Source organism: Crocuta crocuta, unplaced genomic scaffold, assembly GCF_008692635.1.
Source record: "Crocuta crocuta isolate KB4526 unplaced genomic scaffold, BGI_CrCroc_1.0 scaffold518, whole genome shotgun sequence".
NCBI lineage: Eukaryota > Metazoa > Chordata > Mammalia > Carnivora > Hyaenidae > Crocuta > Crocuta crocuta.
In genome coordinates, this window is record NW_027530514.1 from 2,483,941 (window position 1) to 2,511,793 (window position 27,853).

The 27,853-nt window shown below is 38.8% G+C and overlaps 1 protein-coding gene across 1 annotated transcript in view; it reads right to left on the minus strand.

Moving 5' to 3' along the window:
* Nucleotides 1-27,853, minus strand: part of COL19A1 (collagen type XIX alpha 1 chain) — a 313,880-nt gene that overhangs the window by 62,772 nt on the left and 223,255 nt on the right. The window contains exons 17-24 of the mRNA XM_077767252.1: nt 22,646-22,696; nt 14,254-14,298; nt 8,972-9,034; nt 3,521-3,556; nt 2,570-2,605; nt 2,423-2,476; nt 1,689-1,742; nt 206-259 (exon numbers count right to left, since the gene is read on the minus strand). Coding sequence (XP_077623378.1) covers nt 206-259; nt 1,689-1,742; nt 2,423-2,476; nt 2,570-2,605; nt 3,521-3,556; nt 8,972-9,034; nt 14,254-14,298; nt 22,646-22,696 — 393 coding nt within the window. The remainder of the gene's footprint in view (nt 1-205; nt 260-1,688; nt 1,743-2,422; nt 2,477-2,569; nt 2,606-3,520; nt 3,557-8,971; nt 9,035-14,253; nt 14,299-22,645; nt 22,697-27,853) is intronic.

Here is a 27,853-nt window from a genome sequence, read left to right on the forward strand (position 1 = left end):
CATCTATTCAGAAAGTTCTTTAGATGATCTTCATGCTTTAACTTCCTTTCCAGTAATGGTTCAACATTAACATGTGTCTGTATCCCCTGCACAGCCCTGGCAGCCTTGTCCTGTCCTTTTACCGCCCCCCGTCCCCTTCTGGTCCTCTGTCTCTCCTTCCCACCTACCTACTTAATGTATAAAATGAGCAAAATGGAAACTATACCTTTTCTCCTTTAATGCCTTGCTTTCCTGGGATACCGTGTTCTCCTGGCAATCCCTAGAAAATCCATAATTAATGGGAAAGAACCATTAGAATATCTCTTATTATAAGAATATTTCTATCTGTGAGTGTTTGTCAGGAGAACAGAATTGTAACATGTAAACTATAAGGGGATGGGTTGGTTTTGGCCTGTTAAAAAGGAAAACACATTGGTGAAAATATGTGGTTTGTTGTTTCAAGTGAAGTAACCTGGAAGTAATGGAAAAGAAACTAAATAAGGGAGAATTGAACCAAATGTCCCGTTCATATTATTGCCAAGAAAGGGTGAAGGGATGGTGGTTGGTAGCATCATGGCACGACTTAACGATAATAGAGTAAATAGGAAAATATACACTTACTATGTTTGGCAACAGTGGCTCTTTCCCTTTTGATTCTATTCTTTCTTAGCTCAAATCACTATCACTTAATCTCACTCTTGGTCAACTTATGGCTCTACCTGTGCCACCATCATTTTCCTCTTTTCATGAGATCTCTCCATGAGGTAAACCTATACTGGTTCATTATATGGCCTAGGGAGAGGAGCGTAACAAACTGATTGTTCCAAGTACAAGTAGAACAAATGCACTGAAAGACCTCTGGAGGCTCAATCAAGAACATGGAGAATAGAGCGAGAGGTCATGGGGCTGTTCCCAAGATGAGAGGAAAAGGAGAGATTCCAAAAGTTGCACAGGAAGTGATGGCATTGTGGCCACATAGAGCTCAGTTTCCAAGAAGTTTTGGCCAAGGATTTCTGTTGTGTTGCTCAAGTGAGGACTGATGGTGAGTCTTAGCTCCCAAGTTGTCAGAAGGCCAGGCTAGGGAGGTTGTCCAAGGAACCAAAGGGTTAGTGGGGCAATGGATAGAAAAGTGCATTTAAAGGATGAAAAAGAAAGAGAGACAAAGAAAGAGATGGAGAGAGAGAAGATAGTGAGACCACTAGAATTAGGTTCTAATGCAACTTGAGGACCATTTTCCAATGGCATTATAGAAATATTTTCCACTAAAAGACTTGCTCTTTTTGGAGGCTCTTGCAATAAAACAGTAACAGAAGCTTTGAAAGTACCTTTTTTTGGATAGGGGAATTGAGCCAAAGGTATGCATAATGAAAATGCTTGCTTTCTCTCTTGGTTTTCCTTATTTCTTTTGATGTTTCTGTGACTGTTGGTACACTTCTGACAAACATGTCCAAAATGATGACTTAGTTAACTTGACTTCCAAAGACTGATTTATTAGGCTAATGATATTCAAAGGACCTCATATGAATATATGAAGGTCTAGCAGCCTTCCTAATAACTCCTGACATTAGGTTTGGTAAGTTTTGGTAGAAGATGTGACCTATGTCTTTGGAAAAGGTGGTATAACTCAGTCATATGAAAACATGCTGACATTCTTTAAAACACCAATTTAATTTCCACATATCAGAGACGCCTGTATTTACTATACATACAATATCTCCTGGTGGTCCTCTGGGTCCCATGGAGCCTGCAGGTCCTTGCTGACCCTAAAAGAGAAGGTGATATGTAGTTCAACTTTGTTAAAAAACATAGATTGTACCTGAATATTTATAAAACATAGTATGAACTCTGTCCATAGAAAGACTGGCTTTCTACCATCCTATCTTCTCTGAATAATTCTGAAATGTGCTTTGGGCTGACAAAGTTGGTTTGAAGATGTTCTCATGTAAATGCATTTTTCCCACCAACAAGTGAGGCCAGGATAACCTCTTTCACCCATTGGTGTGAGCGCATCACATAAATCTCTCCTGCACCTCCCAACAGCTGGTTTTTCTTGGACACTCCTGTGGAATCCCACATGGGGAACTCAAGCATCTTAGGGCTGCATAATTTTGGCTTAGAAATTGAATCTTGAGTCCTGTTCACTTCAAGGATATAGTCCAGAGTCACAATTTTCACTCACATTATTTACTCGTAAAGGGTTTGGGGATGCTATTGTGAAAATGCTCTGAAAAAGAGTTTAAAAATCTTACTGTGAACCAAAAAGCACAATTACTGTGTGTGTAATAAATGCAGTCAATGGGGGAAAAATCACCATGGAAACATGATAAAGTCTCTGAGAACGTTTGTGAAGAAAATGAGTGGCACACCAAAGCACTTTGTTTTGTACAGAAATGGCTATAACTCCAAAATTATTTCCTCTTTAACTCAGTAATTTCTTGTATACCTTTAGTCCTGGGCTTCCTATTAAGCCGGGGGCACCAGGATCTCCAGGTTCGCCCTAAACATATGGATGGAAGGAAAGTGAAATGGTTAATGTAATTATCAGAATCTCCTTAGGTTGGAGATGCCATAAAGAAGGTCATGAGATTACCTTTATTCCCTGTGATCCCATTATCCCAGGTTCACCCTGTAAAAAAAAACAAACAAAAAACAAAAAACAAACAAACAAAAAAAACATTTATGTAATACTTAAACTCAGATGGGGATGGGCAACTCTATAATACTTGAATTCATCTGCATTTTTACTAATCAACATAGAATAAAGGGAAAGATTATGGACAGGATGATGAAATCAAGGAGGCGACACTCTAAAACATGATTTAAAATACTTATTGCTATTAAGTAAACAATAGCGCCTATTTTCTTTCTCCCCAGTATCCTTTTTGACTCTACAATCATATCTCATTAGTAATAACTGCATTGTCCACTTAGCTGACTTTGTTATGATTTGCTAGCAGCTCATCTTATATCTCAGAGAATTAAAACCTCAGATGAAGCAGGAAAAGAAAGAGTGGAATTTAAATTGATATGTCATGGCAATTCTACTATTGGGTATATGTACTTAATGAAAAAAACAGAAAAAAATTAAGGTTACACAAAAGAGGACAATATTGCTGTAATGAGTTTGCTTTTCTTATTTCCATGACTTATTGATCCTTTTGATACAATCACCCTATTTGATAAATTTAATTTGTACCATTAATAGAATTTTCAAAAACTGTATCTTACATTTTAATTTTGTATTTTAGATGTCTTAAGTGTATATCTTTCAAAACATTCATGTCCCATTACAAGTAGTAATGGTTAAAGAAAATATACACTACCGAAGCCAAATGGCAAAGTATCATCAAATGATCAAACTTAACAAGGTTTAAAATTTCTCATTTATGAAAATAAGAGTCAAAATTCGCAGAGGAAAAAGTATAATGCTCTGAGAGCTTTATTTTATCAAATCTATTAGACTCCACGGTAAACACAGCAGAAATCAAGAGAGAAATCAATGAAGTAGAAAACCCAAGATAGTGATAAAACATCTACTTACTCTATCTCCCTTTTCACCTTTTGTAAAAGGTTCCCCCTAGGAAAATGGGTAGAAAACAGAATCAACTATAAACACTTTCGGAAATAAACTCTCTGAAACTGGATATGGATGAATCTTGCAGGCCAAACTCAGACCTCTGTCGCAAAAAAAGCCCCTGAGATGACTCAGAATGTCACATGGTCTGCTTGCACAGTTTAAAGGGAGTATATGAGAATTAATTTAAAAAACTCTTTCATATTCCCAAGTGAACAGTAAGTTAATCATTCTAATACTATTTTGAGAACCCTGAGTGGAACAAATTGGAATGCTGCCCAAGGCCAGTTTCCTTTTGCATGGTTCACATAGAAGCTGATCACATTCTCTCCCTCCCTCTCTCCCTCTTTTTCTCTCCCTTTCCTTCCCTCTCCTTCTCCCCCCCCCCACATGCACACACATACATACACACACACACAAACACACACACACACACACACACACTGAGGCTTTCTCTCATTAGCTTCTTTTCTGCAGTTACATGTACATGATTTCATGTACTCTTCACAACAGTGCTGTGGGCAAGACATGGTCCCATTTCAAGCAAGAGGAAAGAGACTCAGAAGGGTTATGCATAACTGAGTTATTTCCCCTAAAATAGCACTCACCCACTTTATGTCTCCTTGTTTATCTTGCCTATAAACTCTACGGATATAGGGATTTAATTGATCTAGACTGTCACAATATCTCTGGTGTACCCTGTTGGTGTCTGGTAAAAGTTCATTAAAGAATATTAAGTTATGCAGATATAACAGTAATAGCTGATGTTCATTAAATCCTCATAATGTATCAAACACTGATCTAGTCACTGTTCTAGTTAGTTCTTATGTGTCACCATTAGTATACCCATTTACAGATAAGGAAAATGAGGCACAGAGAAGTTAAGTAATTTCCCCAAGGTCATATAGCCAGTGAGAGGTCATTCAGGATTTAAACCTATACAACCTGACTTCAAGTCCAGGCTTTGGTTGCTCAGTCTGATTTGATTTGTAATTCGATTCACTTGTTTGAAGTGAGTGATTTGACAATAAGATGGAGACCATACATTAAAAATATTTTTCTTTTGCATATGAAAGTCAAGAGCAAATGTGAGAACCATATGGTCCTCTTAGGGACTGACGATCTCTTAAACGAATCACTAATGGGAGAGAAGTAGTTAGTAAATAAACCTCTGTGGTTTGCACCTCATGTACTATGTGCTAGGAACTAGAGGGCTCACCTTCTTCTCTCTCATATTTCCTAGCTCCCTTGCAGTTACCTGGAGGCATGCAGCTAGTATTGGCAATGCAATGTGAGTAGATGTAACATGTGTTACTTGCAGGCTGAGGTAAGGAGAGCCCATTCAAGATGTTTCAGTCCCACTTTCCCTGCAGTGATGACTGAGAAGGTTGTGTCTACTAGATGGCTGAGTTGCATTGTGGTAATCAGCCTGGTACCTCAGTGCAGTGACTGTCAACACCCATTCCTCCCAACCCAATCATGCTGGGCATGCAGAATGAGCAAGACATGATATTTCTTGCATTAAGCCTCAGAGATTTCAGGGTTAATGTGTTACCTAGCATAACTTAGCCTACCTTGTTATGCCCCATATCTAGCCAACATGATTAAATCTCATTATTGGTTGGTGCGCCTGGGTGCCTCAGTAGGTTAAACATCCAACTCTTGATTTCAGCGCAGGTCATGATTTCATGGTTCATAAGTTCAAGCCCCATATTAGGTTCTGTGCTGCCTGCTTGGGATTCTGTCTCTCCCTAGCTCTGCCTCTCCCCTTCTCATGCTCGTTCTCTCTCTCTCTCTCTCAGAATAAATAAATAAAGCTTAAAATTTTTTTAAAAAATCTCTTATTATTGGTTAATTGTTATACATTAAATCAGAGCTTTGTTTATATTCTTGTCTTAATTCAAAAAATTCTATTTGATTTTTAAGAAAGGAGATGATGTTATTTAGATATGAGCAGTGGGCCACATTGCTTATAAACTGCTTATTTTTGCTTATATCACATTGCTTATATCATGCGTATTTAGAGCCACTGTGAAGCCATACTGATTAAAATAACAGGTTAAAACAAACAAAATAAAACCAGGAAGCAGAGACTGGTTATCTCAAGACTTGATATTTAGTCCTAGCTCGAGTGGCCACTATCTGGGTCAAGTTACTTGCCTTTTAAAACCTCTCTTTATCTGTAAAATCATGAGGTTTAACCAGCTAAGTATACTTAGCTCTGATATGTTACACATAAAGTCATATTCTGAATGTTCAGTAGTGGAGGGAAAACTGCCTATTTTATTATTAGTTATTGTTGAGAATCTCTTGCTGTGCCTAATTTATAAATTAAACTTCATCATAGGTACCTATGTATACGAAAAAAAACTGCCATTCAGGATAACTGACGCAGAACTCAAATCTGGATGAAAACCATTCCTCTTCTTTGGCCTTTTGGTGACTTTGCTAAGTCAAGTGCAGTATCTGTACTGGAATAGAAAGTGTGAGAGGGGTGCCGGGGTGGCTCAGTCAGTTAAGTATCTGACTTCAGCTCAGGTCATGATCTCATGGGTTGTGGGTTCGAGTCCCATGTCAGGTTCTATGCTGACAGCTCTGAGTCTGGAGCCTGCTTCAGATTCTGTGTCTCCCCCTCTCTCTGCCTCTCCCTAATTTGTGCTCTGTCTCTCTCTCTCAAAAATAAATAAACATTTAAAAAAAAGTGTGAGACCACAAAGAGCTAAACTACTCTGCATAGCATTGTAAACATGTGTTTCTTTTATGTGGGGGGCAGACAGGAAGGCAGGCAAGATGTTAAAGTAGTTTCCTTCATCTGTGATTTCACTTTCCATGATTTGTTATTCATAGTCAACTGCAGTCTGGAAGCAGATTATCCTCCTTCTGAGGAATCATCATGTCAATAATAGCCTAACACTATGTCACAACACCTACGTCATTCACCTCACTTCATCTCTTCACGTAGGCATTGATCATCTCACTTCAGCACAAGAAGGGCAAGTGCAGTACAAGATATTCTGAGAGAGAGCACATTCACATAGCTTATCACAGTATATTGTTATAACTGTCCTATTTTATTATTAGTTATTGTTGAGAATCTCTTGCTGTGCCTAATTTATAAATTAAACTTCATCATAGGTACCTATGTATACGAAAAAAAAAGTGTATACAGTCGACCCTGAACAACACAGGTTTGAACTGCATGGGTTTAATTATATGCAGATTTTTTAATAGTACAGTACTGTAAAATGCGTTTTCTCTTATGGTTCTCTTCAAATTTTCTTTTCTCTAGCTTCCTTATTGTACGAATACAATATAATACACATAACATACAAAATATGTTTTAATTGTTCATCTTATTGGTAAGGCTTCTGGTCAACAGTAGGCTATTAGTAATTAAATTTTGGGGAGTTGAGAGCTATATGTGGATTTTTGACTATGCTGGGGATTAGTGCCCCTAACCCCTGTGTTGCTCAGGGCTAACTGTAGAGGGTTGGGTTCTATTGGTGGTTTTAGGCATCCACACTGGAGGTCTTCGAACCTATCCCCCTTGAACAGGTGGGACTACTGTATAAGGAAACTAGCAAAGAGAAAAAAGGAGAAGTCTGTTTCTCCTGGGTATAGCTAATGGTAATCTAAGTAGGGTAGGTGGGCTGCCGCAAACGTCTGTGGTGGGAAAGACAGCCAGAGCGGAATCTCCTACAAACTGTGAAGTCCTCCCACCCATGCTACTCAGAGCATGACCCAAGGCCCAACAGCATGAGCACCACCTGGGAGCTATTGAGAAATGCAGCCTCTCAGGCCCCACCCGGACCTATTAAATTAGACCCTGCATTTCAAAAGATCCCCAGGTGATTCAAATGCACTTTTCACGTGAGAAACACTGCTCTTAACCCACTCCAAGTTCCTTTTTCTCTGCCCTTCCTGTTTTTCAGTAGAATTTTTGCAAATCTGAAATCCAGGTCTGCCACGCATCACCTCATAGTTTAAGACGTGAGTGTCAGTGTCCAAGCTAGAAGGGGAGACAGGGTAGACCTAGAGATGCAGTTAAGAATGCTAAGAGTTGCCAACAAGTGTGGAACATCAGGAATAGTTGAGCAGATGGAGGGGAACAATCACCAGGCTGGATTTGTGGAACGTGAGTTTCTCGGACTTTCTTGGAACTATAAAGTTGGGAAACCCTGTAGAGACTGTCAGTTGCTGAAGTTGAATATGGAAGCTTGGACTAGACATGAAAGGCCAGCATGGCCTCTACAGGGAGGACAGCTTGTGGTAGGTACTTGGGCAATAGCACTGACTCTAAAGCTGTCTGAAAAATTACTGTCATAGCCAAAGATGCCTAAATTTTCAAGTGGAAGCACAGGGAAAATTTGATTTTGTAATGTTAAATACTTTAAATACTGTTTCTGTTTAATGTACAGGCATTTTAGTGACCTCTGCAGTCACTATCCCTGGTAAACTTATATCCTTTGGTCACAATGGCAAGGAAACAGGAAAAAGGGATTTTTAAAAGGTATTACACTTTCCCCCGTTTTTATTGTTTAATTAATTTTTAAAATTTACATCCAAGTTAGTTAGCATACAGTGCAACAATGATTTCAGGAGTAGATTCCAGTGATTCATCCCCTATATATAACACCCAGTGCTCGCTCTCTCTCTATACATATATATATATACATATATATACATATTACACTTTTTGATAAAGATAAAAATTTAAGTCTGAGTCTTGCTGATTCGTATGGACTGCGGTGGGTTTTTGTTTTTTTCAGTAGGATTTTTTAAGAGTGATTTTTGAACTAGGATTCATGTAATCTCTTTAGGTAGTCCTATTTGAGTATAAATGATAATTTGGGTTTTCTCCCCTTACACAAGAATTACATTTTGAAAGAAAGTGGTCTCAGTAATATTGAAAAGTGGCTTAAAAAGCCACTTTGATTTTTATAAAAACCAAGGAAAGAAAATAACTTCAGAAAGTATACTGAGAGAAGATAGATCCAAGTTTTTAAATCTTTTGGATAGATTAGCTCCAATTATTTTATATATTGGCTTTATTATTTATTATAGTTATAATGTTTAGTTACAGCAGGGCAGCTTAGTAATTTTTAAACCCTGTATTCTAGAATCAGTCTATCTAAGTGTAATTTACAGCTCTAACACACTAGCTGCATGACCTAAGGCAAGTTACTTAACCTCTCTGGCCTCAGTTTCCTCATATGAAGAATAAGGGTGATAATATCCTACCTATCTCATTAAAAAAAAGATTAAGTGACTTAATGCCTCACATAGAGCATTTGCTCAAATATCTGATCGACTGTTGTTTGCCAAACAAGGTTCACAGAATTAGGGCTGAGTGGAAAAATACTTTTAATTTTATTTTTTTGAATATTCTTCCTTTGTCCTAAAAGTGGTAATACTTACAGATTCTCCTTTTTGACCTTTAGGGCCAATGGACCCTGGAAATCCTGGTTGTCCAGGTTCACCCTATTGAGAAAAGCAGAGGAGTGATTTTGCAGGAGGTCAGATAAGGACTGTAGTGACTCAGATTCAAGAGTGACTGTGCTCCTTCTGGCCATGGAATTTACCTACTATCGTCCAAGAGACAATGAGGAGTTCTGAATGCAGTTATACGATCATGTATTTGTCAGCACTTCACAATGCCTTTAGCTCTCTCAGAAATCCATAATATTCATTGTGATATTTAAAATTTATGTGAAACAAATTATTTTTCAAGAAAAGATTCAGAGAAGAAAAAAATATGATTTTGTCCTGTTTTACCAAAAAAGTTTTTTTTTGTGTGTGTGATCTTAAAGACATCAGATTGTTTAACTGACAATAATCCAAGACTCATTTTGTCTCAGACACTTCTTTCCTTTTTTAGGTGGAGGGAGGTGGAGGAGTGGGGAGCCATGGGAAGAAAAGGGAGTCGCTCAGCCGTTTCCAGCATTGATATAATCACTTAAATGACTGGCTGTGGACAAAGAAGGCATTCTTGTCCATGTGGTAACAGCAGCTTAGGAATGTGTAAGATGTTCTGGTCAGAGATCTTGAAGAGGGATTTGTATGTGACATATAAAAAAGTATTTTGAGAAAATACAATTTAGAACTAATACTGTGGAAAGGAAATGGATCACTAATCAGACTTTGGAGGATCCCATCAGCATTGTGCTTCCTTTTAGCATCTATCAAGATCCTTGAATATCACATGATGGTTAAAGTAAATATAGCCACTGGAAGTATGTTTGGTTTTTCTTCCAACTTCAAAAGCATTTTTGCAAAATGATTTTCACCATTGCATTTCTGGGCATATACCGTTTTCACCTGCCTCATACATTTTTTATTTTGAAAAAAAAAAAAAAGGAAAACATAAAGTCGAATATGTCAAATCTCTGTGTACTAGGTACTCCAAATGAAAGTAATACAAAAGTTTGCAATCTAAGAAGAAATTTCCTATATTTCCCCCTTTATTTCTGTCCCAGAGGAATCCCTCTTGAATGTAGTGTTTATATTTTCAGTCTGTATTTTTTCACACTGCATATATGTAATCATAAACAATATATTATTTTGGATATTTAAAACAAATTCCACAAGTAGCTTTATTCTGTATACGATATCCTGTAACTTTCTTTTCACCACTCAAGGTTGTTTTTAATATCCATTCCTATTATACATATAGATCTAGTTCACTCATTGTAACCACTGGGCAGTTTTCTATAATGTTATTATATACCATGGTTTATCCAAGCCCCATTGCTGGGCATTTGGGTTGTCTCTAGCTTTTCTTTATTATAAACAAGGAGGTAGTGCACATCTCTATGTCTTCCCCATTCTTTGGATGTGTTTATCTGTTTATTTTAAAGCTACCCAAAGTACTTCAAATAAATTTACTACAGTTCCAAAAATGTTGGCTCATTTCCACATTTCTATCTAAATCAGTGTCTTGTGACTTTACACTAGAGGAAGATGGAGTGTGTCATGTGCAATTGATAGAGAAGATCATATTTTTCAAAAGATTCTTCTAGATTTGTGGAATATATTTTGTAAAATTAATCTTGATTTTACTAATATAAGTATTTTTCCTTCTAGCACCTAGACATTTAATGTACCATCATCAGTCTTCTACTTACCACACTGTAGCAGATGCTATTTTTTCTAGATATAATGAATTCTATGCAAAATAAGAAGAAAGAGAAATTGGTAGATACATTTAAAAAGCCAATTGCTGTTGGTTGTAAAGAGAAAATATACAACTGGCTTTGTCTGATCATTAGGATGTACAGAGTGACCATCCTGTTACTCATCTGGTAGGTGTTAAAATCCCCGAGCATAGGAGTGAAGGGAAAATATGCTTAGTTGTTAGACTGATCTGCAAAATATAAAAGAAGAAATCTGGGAAGGGGTCTAGAAATTACTATTAAAATATATCTGCTTGATACCAAAGGGGAAGGAGAGGGGATTGTACAAGGAAGAAGAGTAATTATATTCAGAGCTGCTATACATTTGAACCCACATGAATAAGTCTCCATTGAAATGTAGAGGAAGGACCCAATAGAGGCATCGGTCTCTCTCTCTGAGTGGTACTTGGTCAGGCTGGACTTAGAGGAAATCTTAGGGACCTATTCCCTCATATAAAATTCTACAAACAAAAACATTTCATACCTGAATCTTAGACACATGAGGAGTTGCTTTTCATATTTAAAATGAATGTTCAGTGATTTATCACTGTGGGTAGGAGTTAAAAGAGAAGAGATGAATCTACTGAGCTTCAGGAAAGGCTTTCCTCTAATTTGACACTTTCAATGTTATTTGAAAGGCCTAGTGCTACTGAGGCTCAGTTTATTCCCCCTGACAGTTGGCACCAAAAGATACCTCCTTATTTAGTAGTAATCCTTAGATGTGCTGCTACCTTCTTCCACTGTCTATATAAAGGAGTAGTTCTCCTCAGCCAATCCGTAAACACATTATTCCTTCGCCATGTTCTGCCAGTCTCAGGAAAGCTGTAGAGCAGATTTCATCATTTCAACACTGGTCTTCCGGTCACACTGCTGCCATGATCTCTATGGCCAGTTACTAGTAGCAACTAGTGTCCGTTGGTGTTTCTCTATTTTAGAGTTCTTGATACAGGATGTGGCTGCTAAGCCAAGAGTGATCTATGTAGATTCTGCTGCTGTTTGCGTGTCCTGGTGCTTCATTGTGATTTTGGGTTCTAAGTGGTAGGTTGCTTTTGTGATTCTATTGTGCAGTAAAAAGTGATGTATTCTACAGCAATAATGGATCACTTAAGTGTTGAAATTGTACTTCTGGCTAAATCTTTTGTTCAACAATATAAATAAGGTCCTTTCTCTGTCAAAATTATGGTGGGGGTACAAAGATGAATAAGACCAGGTATTAAGGATGACAACAACTATGAATACCAAAGAGAGAGAAATGAGACTTCATGAGAACAAAGTCTGGAGCAGATGAATGGAAAGGAACAAATCTTTAGTGGAAGCTTAATATGTGTCAGGTATTGTGTTTTTGAGTAAGCTCATCTCTCATTTGGTTTCAATCCTGCCATCAACTCTTTGTGTAGACACAATTATGCCCATTTTACAGATGAGAAAACTGATGCTCAGAGAAATAAAATGATTTTCTCAAGTGGTTAGTTAATGGCACAATGAATTTTGACCCCAGAACTCATGTTTTTTCCAACACCCTCTGGTTCTCACTCCTGACTGCTTGCTAGAATCATCTAAAGCACTTCTAAACACATTCCCTCAGATTTATTTGCATGGGTTCAAATATATAGACTCAATGCCAGGTCAACCACAGGTATGGGCTGCCCAGCAAATCAGAGTCTCTGGGCGTGAGGCCTGAGCAGTAGTATTTTCTAAGAGCTCTCCATGTGATCTCAAAGTGCAGCCAGGGTTCAGAACCACCAAGGTCCACCATAGGTGCAAGCAAAGATCTGTGAGGGCAGTTTGAAGGAGGTTTAAATTCTCATTATGGTGACCCATGAATAGTATTGTAATTTAAAAAAATGAATGTATTGATTCAGAACAAATACTAACTACTTAGTACCTACAGGTAGAGGTAGAGGTGACCTCACTCTTCCCAGCAAGTGCTATCTTGTCTTTCAGTTGATTTTATGCATTATTTATTGGCAGAGTCTTTCTGTTAATTAGAATTCTTACAAGTCATTTTATATGTACATTTATATCATGTACTGCATCAAACTCCCTGTAGACTCTTCTAGGTTATTTCTCTCTGGGTGGGAGGAGGGAACAGTTATGCCACTGGCATTTTCTAATTCCACTTAAGATTCTGAAGTAACTAGAAAAGATTTTGAGCAATAGAAAAGGTCCTTAGAGTTTGAAATACACCTGTTTTACAGAATCAAATTTCTCATCATTGAGGTCTTAAGAATTCCTAAGTAACATATGTTTCCTAATGAACATAGCAAAACAGAAGCCAGCTGTTTGGTTTCAATAAATGAATCATCATTTAAATACTTTAAAAGTGCCACAGTACTCTTCTTTGCTCAGCTGTCCTATATGACAAGCTTTGTGGCTTGCTTTCTTCCCTCATTAGCACACATGTGCGCAGTAGTAATTGCTTAAAATGTAATGTGTTTGTCATGGTGTTGTAGGAACTCTGTAAGCTATTTGGTTACAGAAAATAATGCTAATAATCTAGTTGTACAATCCTAGATACATAAATGCCTTATTATTGCTGTATAATCAATACTTTCTGGATGTCTTTTTAAGAATGTCAAGGTTTCACTTATTTTTTTTTTTTTGCAGAAAATTTCATTTTCAATGGTTAATCTAAAAGAAGTTCCTAGTTTGTGTTGAGACCATCTTTTAGCAGTATTTTCTGGTGATAGATGTATAATCTTTTGAATAGATTGGTTGCACTGATTTATAAGGCACAGAAGTCATATTTTCTTGAATTCATGTCGAAATACCTTGCCCTCAATCAAGAGAATTTTTACTGGGTGAATGAATGAAAGTAGCAGGCCACATTCCCTCAGAGTATTTTCAGACCTACTCATCTCTGTCTGTAGATTTAATGTGCATTGTTTTTTCCTGACAATGGCACATTCACACTGAATCCAAGGTCATCACAATTTCAGAATCAAACCAGAGTGAAACATCTTTCTGAGTGGGCAAGGGAATCTGTTATCTTCATGGTTCATGTAATTAAACCAGTGACTGATGGCAAGGAGAATACAATGGAGATTTATCAGTATTTTAATTTTCAAACTCTTGAAATAATAATGATTGTACATTATAAAATCCCACCAATAAAAGCCCTCATGATGGCTTATGCTTGGGTACTTAAGATGACACAAAAATTGGGAGCCTGAGGAATTTTACTAAAGGGGTCTTCAAATGTTTTTTTTTTTTTTCAACTTACACAGATTCATGAAACATGGCTTTATGAATCAAAGCCTGTGCCCCAATTTCATTTACCTTGTTCCAGTTATTTCCCCTCGATGTGCTCCCTTCCTCATAGCCAACTGCTATTCATCAATCACTGAGGAGCAGACCCTCAGGGCCTGATCTCACTGTCTGGTCAGGAGGTGGGGAGGCTTGCGCCCCCTGCAGGCTGACCTCCCTAGGGATAGAACCCAGTGTGATAGTGGAACTGTCTCTGACCTGTGAATGTATACACAAGTGTAAAACCCCAGATGTTTTGTTCAGTGTGGCAAATCTGATTACCTTCTCTCCTTTTGGGCCACCAGCTCCATATTCACCAAGGTTTCCCTAGGTAAACATAGGACAAATATAAATACAAAAATAGTCCATTTACTTTTAATACATTCAGCCCCTGCATTAAAAATATAGTCAGATAACAGTGTCATAACAGCTTTTTATGAATACCATGTTAATCATTTTTGCCTCTCTCACATTCTGTGAAATACTCCTGAAAAACTCCAACTTTGGAGATACCATCCATCTTCTCTGTGACTTCCTCCCCCTCCCTCCCACCCCCATAGGAGATGATTCAGGAGAAATACCATACCTCTAAGGGAAAATTGTTGCTACTCCAAATTAATGCTTGGCAACCTCACTTGGTCACCAACAACTCCACTGACATGACTTTGTAACATTGTTAATGGTATCTTTAGTGCTCACTGTAATGGACATTCCATTAATTAACCTCTTGGCTGCACTTGCCACTCTCTTGACTTGTATAATACCTCACTTTCCTAATATCTTCCTATTTCTCTGACCTGTCCCCTTCCTCCCTCTCCTAAGGGGTAAAGGTTAGATCCTCAGGCCTCTGTCCAGACTCTTTTCTCTTGTGACTTAGTATTTTCTCCTGGGCATCCTTCTTCGCTCCCATAGCTTTGGTATTATCTATACAAATATGGACAGTTTTATAAACCCAGCATATATCTCCTTCTCAGTTTTGACTCATGTATCAAATTTTCTACTTGTTGTATCCACTTGTAAATTCTAGAAAAAAAATCATATTCAAGAGGTTCAAAGCTGAAATTTAAAAAATACAACAATATACACATATATGGGAGAGAAAGATGAGAACATTACATCACACTGTTAACTTTCATTAGTCAAGAAGTGGGGTCATAACAGTTGACTTCTTCTGAATGTATCTCTCTAGTTACTTGTTAAAATACATAGTAATTTCATTTTACAATTGAAAAAAATCAAGAAAAGAAAGAAAATCAAAGAAAAAAGAAAATCTGAAAATTTTCCCTTTCATAGAGGTCTTTCTTCTTCAATCGGGATATCATTAACACTGCCATCCTCTGTCGGAGGCCGGTTCCGGCAGGTCCAGGGGTCCCCGAAGGATGGACGGAGTCGGCGAGAGAGAGAGAGAGAGAGAGAGAGAGAGAGAGAGAGAGAGAGAGACAGAGAGACAGAGAGACAGAGAGAGAGAGTGCCCCGAGATTCTTTTTGATCACCAGGCAGGCATCTCTGCTCTGTCGGTTTTGGCATCTTTATTTAAAGGTTCAGCAACAACATGAAGTCAGAGAAAGGAATTTCTTACAACGAGAGGCTATCAATTGCAGACTCATCCCGACCAAGGAAATAACAGGATGTTCTTAGTGAAAAACAGGATAACATATAGGTTAAATTGTATATAGATATGCTAGGAGTCATTCTGTTTGGCTCTCAAGAGGATGAATGTTTCTGAATTGGTTTGTTTGTGGAAACTACCATGGGGGCCCTAAATGTGTCAGTCTTTGTACCTGGGTTTATGTTTTAGCTACTCTTATCTATCCTCATCCCAGCTGCCAGTGTAAGGGAGGGTGTTTGTGGAATGTAGGCCTTGAGGAAGGGACTGCCATGCTTCACCAATTAGCAAAGATATATGTAGTAACTGTGTTTTGCCCTTGTCTGTACCTTAACTTTAAATTAGGCTCTTTGTCTCGGGCCCAGGCTCAATTGTAACTCTTGTGTTCTTAACCCCCTTTATTATCTAAGTCTTGGATCTGCAAGGTCCACAGGAAGAGCCCCTTGACAATCATCCACAGAGCTTTCATCTAAAAGCAGGAATATGCTTTTCCTTATGAGGTATCTGTGTTCAGAATATTGGTCTGATATGGAATATTGTGAGGCCTGGTCAATACCAGCAGGCTCATTTCCAACATGAGCCAGTAGTAGCAGAAAGAGATACCAGTTTTCGTTTCTCATGGCGAGAGCTGTGCAAACAGTGCCATATCCTTGCTGTGACTGTCATCCAGCGAGGCCAGTGTGGCTCCTGGCACTCCTCCTTATTCCTCAAGTCCCATTAGTCATCCAGACTGGTTTTCCTGTTCCCCAAGTCTCTTCTTTTCATACTACTTGTCTTCACTCCAGGCAAGCTATCATCACGTCTTGCCAGGACTATTGCAGTAGCTCCCTAATTGGCATTCTATAATCCACTCCTGCTCCCCACACACCTACATTTTCTATGTAAAGTCAGAGAGATAGTCTGAACCCCTTAGCCATCTAAGTCCCACATGACCTGAACTCATTTTCCTCTCCAGGATCATGGTGGCCACTGCTCTCCCTCAGAATTTCCATCTGGAACAGCTTCTTTTAGCTTCTCAAATGGACCAAGGTACTTCCCATTTCATCCTTTAAGTCATCGCTCCGTCCTCACCTCTTTGTCCAGTTAGCAACTACTCATCCCTCAGGTCTCAACTATTAGAAGATGCCATGCACAGAAGCCTCCTGCAATTCCCAGACAGGTTCCCCTCTCACCTTCTCATTGGATACCGTAGTTTTCCTTCATAACACTTACTACTATTTTTATTATTGTGTTTGGGTAAAAAATTTTGCACCTTTTGCACTAGAATATAAGCTCCATAATGACCTGGAATTTAATGCCCCATTCCTAGCATAGTACCTAACATACAGGAAACATTCAATAAATATTTGTTGAATAAATAAGCCTATAATTCTAATTTATGTGTTTTCTCATTAACATCTTTTATTAAAATATGTGTGTTGGGGCTCCTGGGTGGCTCGGTCAGTTAAGCATCTGACTCTCGGTTTTGGTTCAATTCTCACCATTCATGGGCTCGAGCTCCACATGCTGTCAGCATGAAGCCTGCTTGTGCACACACACTCTCTCTCTCTTTCAAAATAAATAAATAGGTTTAAAAATAAAATAAAATATATGTGTTGATAGAAAAAGTAAAAGTAGAGGAAGTTTTTAAAAAAATATTTATTTTTGAGAGAGAAGGCGAGCATGGGAGGGGTAGAGAGAGATGGAGACAGAGAATCCCAAGCAGGCTCCATGCTGTCAGTGCAGATCCTGATGCAGGGCTTGAACTCAAGCTGTGAGATCATGACCTTAGCCAAAATCAAGAGTCAATGCTTAGGCACACCTAAAGTAGGGGAATGTTTAAACGACAAAAATATACAGAGGCACTCATTCAGATCACTGTTACTATAATTTGACATTTCAAATATGCCTTCCATATTCATACTATTCATACTACCCAATCAAAAATAAGTAGTTTATAACTGTTGTTATTGTTGATCTTGTGACAGACATTCTTCATTTTTTCCTAGTTAACTTTGAGGTGAAATGTCTAAATTGAAAATAAAAAATTGTATTCTCAAAATCCTGAGCTGTAAATTATTATAAGGACATATCTGGAAATGAGGTATGAAACCCTAAGACATGTACACACATATATGAAGAGTCAGCAGTTCCCAAACGATAGGTAGCCTGGATGCAACCTGCATAAAACATAAATTTGAGGCATTTCCTGATATACTAGCCATTTGGACATGCCAATCAGTGTATACACCCCATCAGCACCTCTCTCTGGCCGTGTTTAGGGTAGGACATTTTTGGGGAAGCTGGAATATGCTTTGGTATAAGACATGAGTTATCCAGAGATGGTTTTTGGATTGGGAGGGCCCATGCTCTTGAATCGCAGCACAGAAGAGCACCCAAAGTGCATCTAGGTGAGATCATATTACAATACAGCCTCATGGATTAAATCCCTCTCCCATCACACCTCTCAACAGCCTACAGGTTATCAGAGATGCTGTGATTGGGATGAAATGCTGACCTTATAGCACCGGCTCATATTATCTATCCAGATGCTATACTGTTCTAAAATCTTGATTTTTTTTTCCACTGGCTTTTACACCTAGAGGAAAAACAGAGCTATTTACTGCCTACCAGAGCACCATATGTTTGCTTCATTCAATAGCTAGACAAGGAAATCCATCTAATCAAGGATCTTCAGTGGCCTCTGGAGCTGTTCTCCACTCTTGGGATAACAATACTCAAGGCAGGTTTGAACTTGAACTTCGGCAGCATTGACATTGTGAGATTTTGCTCTCTACTTTCTCCAAGCTAACGGCACTAGAAAATTCCTTGGCTCTACAGAAATAATGAGACAAAGTCCTTGTGTTTCTGAATCTAGCATTCTGCCATAGATACTATTCTAATTTTACTAAGTCATTTGTTTATTGGAGCCATGTTATTTGAATGGTTTCTTACATACCTTTTGAATAAATGAAATAGTTGCATCATTTTAAATGTGTTTATTTAAAAATTGCTGTGGTGCTGTGATAAGGGTTGTGGTGCAGGGTGCTAATCTGCCTGGCCATCTCAAGTCAGGGGTGCCTGTGTGGCTCAGTTGGTTAAGCATCCAACTCTTGATTTCGGCTTAGGTCAATGTTCTTGCGGTTCATGGGACTGAGTCCTGCATCGGGCTCTGTGCTGACAGCGAGGAACCTGCTTGGGATTCTCTTTCTCCACCCCTCTCTCTCCCTTCCCCTCCCCCTCCTTGGCTCATGCTACCTCTCTCTCTCAAAATAAATAAATAAACTTAAAAAAAAGAGAGAATTTGGGGATGTCAGAACTTGTCCTCTGTTCTCTTATGGGAGATGATGAATGGGATTTTTGAAATCTATAGGCAGGCAAGTGGGAAGACTCAAGCTATCTCATGTGACTTGGAGAAGGTATTCGCTGAAAAGAAGGGCTTGTATAGGTTGGACCACAGGAGATGGTTCATAGGGAGGAAAACACAGGATGTTAGGATTTAAATTTCATTTCTGAATCTCCTGGGCTCAGAAGGGTTGCCTCTAGTGTCTCTGAGGAAGCCTTCACTTTCTAGGCCATGGTTGGCTTTGACTCCCTGTTTGGAAAGACCTTCCATGTTTGATTTTTGGAGAAAGGTTTTCTGTCCTTTCTGGTGTGTATATATTAAAATGAAGTTATGATTTGACACTTGAAAGAAAAATAGATTATTTTGCTAGCAAATTGGTTTTTTGGATCAACAATTTGGAGAAGTGAACACCAGAATTGGCTGCTGGGAGGCACAGTGTCAATCTCCAGAAGCTGAGACTGGTTCTCTGCAAATCGCACCGAGCATGGCGATAGAAGATCACACAACTGTGCATTTTCAATGTGGATCTTTAAAAACAATATCAGATGTGAAATCCACCCATTCCTGGCCTCCACACATAATACTTTTTTCCCCATCTAGACTGTTGTGAGGAGCTCTGGATCTGATGGCTTTAGCATTTGACAGAGCCTATCAAATTTGTATTAAAATCCCCAGAGTTGGAAACAATGAAGAGCAGTTTGCCGGATTGTGGGCAGATTTTCCTTAAGGGGAAAAATATTCTCAGCATTGTTGCTTCCTGCAAACAATCTCACAGAGTGGGAGCAGCTGTTTGTCAATTATTTTTGTGATGGAGAGATGCCTCAAGTGGGCATGCAAAAATACACATAAACACACTTAATATTCTTCCCAACCTTACTTTGTGGTTTCTCTCTCCATTCCTTACTTCCTTCCCCCGCTCCATTCCCTTTTTGATTTGTGCCATGAGGTGACATGGTTTCTGATGCCTGAACTTCTTCCCTCCAGAAGGCAGGAGGAAAATCATAGGCGAAAAGACTAATTCCTGTAAAGGGGCCACGGGACAATTCCCTGGCCTTTGAGGATTCCTGGGACTGTGGGCTCCACCAGTTAGAACAGGGAGGAGGGGCGTCCGAGTCACCTGCTGATAGTCCTCCCATGGGTTGCTGCTTCAGCAGAATCTTGGCTGCGAGACTGGGAGCTGAGTTGCTGAGGTCCAAGGCTCAAGTGCAGACATTACATAAATCAATGCCAATTTAAAAGGGATTATTTTAACCTTGAAACGTTACTTTATATGTCTCAATACATGGTCCATTATTTAATCTCCAGGAAAGTTTCACTCATGTTTCTTCCCCCCNGCAAACTGAAACCGCCTCAGTATCCAAAACAGAGGTAAGTGGGTAAAGTCACTGCTAAATGAAAACATGCATCTAGCTCCTCACGGCACACTTGGCCCTTTCCTTTGCAAAGCTGTGGGTAAGGATGGAGTGGTTACCATCCAGAAATACTGGTCAGTGTAAGTACTGAGAAGGTGGGCCCTACCTCCTCCATCCATTCTGATGGGGGCTCATATAACAGCCCTAACTACCCTCAGAGTGAAACCGAGTAAAGTCTTTGGGAAGCTACCTTCCATTAAATCTCAGAAGGGTCTAAAGTCTTTTGATGCTAAGTGGTTATAATGCATCATTTGGGGGAAGAAAAGCTATGGTCTCTCCTCTCTAACTAGGAAGGCTCCAGCTTCACAGTCACGTTTTAAGCACATGGGGACTAAATACCTGTGAGCCTCAGTCCTGTAAAGGCAGTTAGGATACATAGCTGGAGCTATTTGGGGCAAGATAATAGCTAAGTTAAAAGTACTACAAAGTTTGCTACTAGCAAGACTCTCCACTTGCCTGCTTTGGTCAGCCCCCAGTTTTTGGAAATAAAACCTTCAAGTTAAAAAATTTACATTCTCAACTTTAGACCAAAGTATAAATGCTTCATATATCTTCATTTAAGGGAAAAACTGACTCATCGGCAAGATAAACTATATATAGAAGTAGTGTTGGGAGATCTGTAAAGATATGAGCTTTAAAAGTTTTGCAAGGGATAGCAAATATTTAAGTAGCTGAGTAGCAACTTGGTAAATTTTATACCAAAGGTGATAGTAATAAAGTGTGTTCCTTAAGTTTTTCTAGCTGACACTGTGACATCAAAGCCAACTCATTCTCATTATTTTGAAGCATTTATGATAAATCCTATTTTGTGACAGTAGATGTCATTACAGAAAAGCATTGTACTTTAACTGATTAATCTTAGATACGTTTCACTTTTTTTCCCACTTGTGCCAAGCCCTAATGTTTTGAAAAAGCTCGGATAGATCTATTAAAAAAATGTTTAATAAAGAATCATAAAATATACCCCAAACATCCTTCCTAGTAGAATACTCCCTGGAAAATCTAAGTAAATGAGAAAATATAAGACAGGGTCACTTAGAAAGTATAACAAGACTTCCACACTTTCCACAGTCTTTACGTTGAGTGCAATCTGATCAAAGAAGAACTGGGATTTTTAAAAACTAATTAGCTCATCTTTTAATAAACATTTTTTTCTGAGCACCTGCTATCTTCAGGGCCTTTGGTGGCACATAGCATCTCTTTGAGATTTCTAAACAGAAAGAATGACGGTAGTCAGAGGAATTTATAAAAATGGAAAGCAAAAACATAGAGGAGAGACAGAAAGGGGGGTGTCCCTGAGTTAGATTTTGTATAGAGGCACAATTATTCACCACAAAGTACCAACAATAAGCTATCAAGTATAGAAGGGATCTTAGTCAGTGAACAGAATGCCTCACTTTGAGTGATCAGACCTCAAATACTTGTTATTAAATGAGGAGTCAATCAATGGTTTCACTTAGGTCTCGGGGTCTTATACCATTGCCAGCACCCATTTTTTCCCCCTCTGTTGTGTTTCCTTGGAGAACAGAGAGTAAAACTGTCTTGCCTTCTAGTACTCAGGTATCTCCAGGTCAGTATTCCATCTATCCTGATTGTAATTTCAAAACCTTGGGGAATTGGGGCACCTGGGTGGCTCAGTCAGTTGAGCGTCTGACTTTGGCTCAGGCCATGATCTCACGGTTCGTGGGTTCGAGCCCCGTGTCTGGCTCTGTGCTGACAGCCAGCTCAGAGCCTGGAGCCTATTTCAGATTCTGTGTCTCCCTGTTTCTCTGACCCTCCCCTGCCCATGCTGTCTCTCTCAGAAATAAATAAAACATTAAAAAAATTAAAAAAATAAAAACCTTGGGGAAGTGGCTCCCCTTAAAAGTGGCTCTCCCCTGAAAGTTGGGAGACTCCCAGTCTTGGCCTATGGTATGTAAAAGTTTGCTCAAGGTTTTAGCACAACAGAGATTAGTTTTGATAAAAAATCCATCACATACTGTGCTCCTCGAGCTTCAAGGCAGCAAGCAATCTATTTCTACCCTGAGAGAAACTGGACATATAGCAGTATCAATGGTGAAACATGATTTTTGCATTAGTTTTTTACATGACATTTTGTAAACTTCAAAGTAATTTTTTAATTTATAAAAATAATATACTGGTTTTGTAAAAAGATGCTAAGCAAAATGCATTTTTTTGAAACAGCCTTTCAGCGTGGAAAGAGATTAAGCATATGCGATTGTGTTTCAAGGTCTGAGCAGTTAGGAATTAAGACTTTTTTTTTTTTCAAATACATGATTACATAAATCTAATAAGGTGTATATAGATGTGACAAAAAGAAGCCATACATACCTTGTTATGATATCCAAGAGTTTGTTGTACTCCTTGTATTCCAGGAGGTCCCTGTATTAGAAATAAATCAAAGATAAATATATAAACACCAGAAGAATGTGAATTTAAACAGTGTATTTAAGAATTCCTGAAATCTTCCAGTTAAAAAAAGGAAGAGTATGTTTAGTCAAATATTCTAATTCATAGAGAATTACAAGGGCATTAGCTTCTCAGGTTCCTAAAGGTATCTCTAGGTTAAATCCTGCATGAATCCAAAGAGGGGTCCTAAGTGGGAACGTGTAACATTTTACCAGAAGGTCAGCCATCAGCACATTCTTTATTAAAAAATATTGCACCCATAAAACTTCTCCAGGTAAGAGGTTGTAGCTTCAGTTTATTTTTGACACTTTTCAAGGGGCTTTGATCAATATATTATAAAATTGGGTGCCCGTGTGTTAACTTAGAAAACAGGGGGAAAATATTTTTTCTATTACTTTATTCTTCTGAATTAGCGGAGTAAAAATGGCTGCACATGGATATTCAGGCCAGAAAAAAGAGGTCTGTTCAAAAACTCAGACTTAAGACACTGAAATGCTTGTAGTTTTCAGCTGACATGGAATGTTCACTAAGCACTGTGCTGAGGTTTGGGTAGATGGGGAAGAAGACATCTGTCTGTCCCTAAAAATTCCTGATAGAGAAAAAAAGAAGTCTCTGAGTTTTCAGGGATTACATTTTGGGGAGAGAGGGCCATAAGAAAATACAAAGCTTAGCATTATTTTAAATCAAGTGGTTCAAGCCAAGAGAGAGTCAGCAATGTCAAAAAAGAGACTGCATATTTCATCTAGACCTTGAAAACTCCTCAGAGGAGAGAAAATATTATAGAAGCAAAGTTCTTTACATTTTACCTCAGAAGATAACACAAAGAAAGATTAAGATTGAGCAAATCAAACACCACTGCTGTACAAAAATTATTTTCTTTAAAAAGGAATAAAAACTTAGAAAAGTGAAGTAAACCTTAAGGAACAATTACTAGCTGTACTCACTAATAGAGGTAACACCTTAAGTATATTAAAAAAATTAACATCAGTTAACATTTATGACTGGTATTCCTTATGAACAGCTGTGTCTGAAGGTCTCTTCTAATGTGGAACCTTTGTATTGTGTCACTAAATGCAGAGGACACAAAGATGTAATGATGGATGTCTGGAAGCAGGTTGATATAACTCTTGAGAAAATAATAGGTCTCACGAGTAACGGAGCTGAGTATGATTGGAAAGACAAACGATGCTGTTACCTCGCTGAAATAAAAACAGAGCTAATGTCAGAAAAGAATTCTCATGGCACTATATTTTTTTCACGTTCTTTTTCTATCAGCCAGCTTTGTGTATTCTAGGTCAGTTAGATGAAATAATGAGGGAAGGGGAAATTGGGTTGAGAGTTGTTGTAAAGAAGTTTCTAGCCTACAAGATGCAAACTAAACACTCATTCTTGAAAATCAGGAAACATGAGATTCTTTACACATTGATCCTTCTGCAGCAATATAATGAGGCAAGGAGAAATGTGAGCTAGCATATGTAGTAGCATCAACTGGTAACGTATAGGCAAATGCATAGTAGGCATTTGGAGAATGGTGAATATATGTTGATAATATGGACAATTAAATCAAAGATCAGTGGTGTGATGGTAAATTTAGCTTCATACACATTCATCCTAGTTGAATGTATTAATAATTAGGGATCCCAAATATAGGAGAATAATACAGTCTCTCAAATGGAGCAGAAGAATCAATCAAATAAGAATAGTAAACATTGATATAGGACTTACTCTGGGCCAGGCATTATACCAGATATTTTATGTGCATTAACTCATTTAATCCCTACAGTGACACTGAAAGGTACATACCATCATTATTTCCGGATATAGGAAATGAGGGTTAGAAATTGTTAACTAGCCCAAGGTCACATCACTGCTAAGTGACAGGGCTTTATATTTAACATAGGCAGCTGGACCCAAACTCAGCTCGCATCTACTCTCCTATCTTAACTTGAAAGCGGACTCTCAGTCTAAAATAATTTTGGTAGTAATTTTTTTATCATGTTGATTGGGCCCCAGAGTACATGGGTGATCACTCTTCTACGTTCTACTTAATAAATTGAAATAGGAAAAAAAAATCAACAGAACTTGTACTTAGCACTTCTCATGAGCCCGCACTGTGATAAGTGCAGAAGGGGAAGACAGAAGCACTTTGTTTTTAGATATAGTCCCACTATTTAGATGAAGGAGGCCCCTCTAACTATTCTTTGCATCTCCCATCTATCTTGATACATTCTTGCAACCGATGATAGGGATATTATGCTTAAATATTCCCCCAAATTCCTCTCAACCCACAGGTATTATCAAAATGCATCTGATCTTTGTTTGTAGAGGTTGGGAGAGGGGGTAGTCAAAGGATATAAGAAGTAGGGGCCTTCAAAAAGGGGGCTCTAGGGGCGTCTGGATGGCTCAGTTGGTTAAGCATCCGACTTCGGCTCAGGTCATTATCTCACAGTCAGTGGGTTCGAGCCCCCCATCGGGCTCTGTGCGGACCGCTAGCTCAGAGCCTGGAGCCTGTTTCGGATTCTGTATCTCCCTCTTTCTCTGACCCTTTCCTGCTCATGCTGTCTCTCTCTATCAGAAAAAAATAAAAAACATTAATTAAAAAAGGGGGGCTCTAGAAGACAAAAATAAGGAAGGAAAAATAGGAGAGCGGATTGCATGGTAGGGGTTACATGGCACAGAATAGGTAGCAGCATGGATGAGAATAGTAAAAATAATAGGATGAAAAAAATTGGGTGAGGGGACACCTGGGTGGCCCGGTGGGATAAGCGTCCGACTTTGGCTCAGGTCATGATCTTGCAGTTCGTTTGAGCCTTGCACTGGGCTCTGCACTAAAAGCTCAGAGCCTGGAGCCTGCTTGGATTCTGTGTTTCCCTCTCTCTCTGACCCTCTCCCACTCATGCTCCGTGTGTGTGTGTGTGTGTGTGTGTGTGTCTCAAAAATAAATAGACATTAAAAATTTTAAAAAAAGAAAAAAAAATGGATGAGAATTAGGTATGATCTTTTACAGCCTGGCTATTTCCTCACAGTGTATAGCTGTATTACATAAACCCAGAACATATTCCTTATCCAGGATCCTGATCTTGCTATTCAGCACACCACTAGGGGCAAGGCAGGAGGGCTCCACACTGCTCCTCCCTCTTAAAACAAAATCAAGAGCACAACTCATTGAACAGAGACTCTGGCCCATAGAAAAGTTTGAACAATATAATTCAGATATACACAGGATCAATTAGCCTATAAAAGTTGCTTCCACATTTATATCTTTTGTATTCTTGCCATAAAATGTCATATCCACAAAGTAGTGCTCCAAATGTGGTCAACCTAAAGTTTTAGGCTCTACTACCTTATCTGCTGATGAGCATTTATGGTGACATTTTCTTTCTTGTTCTTTTAGTTAGTAGGATACACTGGGTATCACAGATTCCAGGTTTAATGTAACAGAGATTTACAGCTAACAGTCTACCCTGAAGGCAATACTTTACACAAATTCTCCCTGAGGGCTAAAGAAACCTTGAGGTGACTGAAAGAAGACTCCAGCATAGAGTCCTCAGGCAGTGTACCTCTGCCCTGACTGCAGTCAAATGGCAATGTCTAACTGGGTTGTTCTGAAACTGGCAAAAAAAAAAAAACCCACCTCAATGTGGGGATAGTGACCACAGAAAAACACTATGCATATAAATGTGGAGAGCAACTCTCTGTTTACTTTGGAAGACCAATAGAAACCCTGATGTCTTGGAATTGGCTGTTCTGGAGCCACATCCCCAAGAGATATGCTATTTTCCTATTTTCTATTCTGGTACAATGCATGGCTGGTGAAGATCCAACAAGCCGTTGGTTTCCAAGTTTAGTAAGAGCTCTCAGTCTTACAGACTATCAATCAACTCTGAGGAAGAAGTTAAAGACTTATGGTAAGTGACAGTTCTCCTGGCACCACATGGTGTTAGTAGATGCCTCAGGACACTTGAGAGGTCAATTTCTCTGAGGTCTGTATTTATGAGGACTCATCAAGGAGAGGCCCAGTGGAGAATGGAGGCTAGCTATGGAGGGCACATTAGCCTTAGCTAACACTCTCAGCAACTCCACTAGGAAAAACAGTTGAAGGATTATGGAAAGAAAAATGTCCCAATATCTTGCTCATGATAGTGGCGTACAGGTAGACACACAGAAATCACACCTATACGATGTCTGTCTATCTTTTAGGCAGCTCTGCTTCACTCTACCTGTATTGGGTTGGGAGACATAGGACATCTTGGTTAATGTGATGAGTATACAATTACAAAGCATCTTTAAAGTGCTCATGAACTCCAAGGAGATACACTTGTTCAGAACCCAACTGGGCTCTTATGTAATTATCTGAGAGGTCTATAAACCTGGTATGGGTAGAGATCCTGATGTTTCCTATTGCAAAGAACCATACCTGGTGTGAAGTGAATTGATGCTGCATTCAGTTTGGGAGTATATACTCTCAGCAACAGTTTATACCATTTAGAGTTTTATTTTGTTTACTAAAATCTTGCTAGAGGTGGAAAACAGAGATGTATTATGAAGCATCATGATGTCTGACACCAGTGTCATCAAATGCATAGTGTGAAAATGATGAGCTATTTGCATTATCATCACTTTTGTTGATTTCAGTTTTGGCTACAGAAGCCCAAAGTTTAAAAGACAGGAAGAGTACTGTGTTAAAGACCACACTCTTCAGTCTTGGTCTTGGCTGTACTTTTACTTTTCAGTTCATATAGTACACAGAGCTCAAAGAACTCTACTTTTGTGCCCCCACCCCCACCCCCCACGGCCTCCTCTTCTCTGGTCTCTGGTGTGAACTCTCTATGCAAGTCAGGGCTAGGACCTTTTGATTCAGCTTTATCACATCCTAGTATTCTGAATCAAAATCTCCATGATTCCACAGTTACTCTGCCTCCTCTCCACTCCTCCCTCCTGAACCATTTCCCTTTTTCCTTTTCTCTAAAGGCATCCCTTAGTTTTTCCTGACTGCTGACTAAGCCTTCTTGAGCCATCTGGGTGCCACTTATCTTCATGCATCATCGCTGTTCAATCTCTTATTAGGGACTCCTTTCAGGATTCACAAATATATATATTCAGATTATATACAACTGCCTTCTGGCCCTG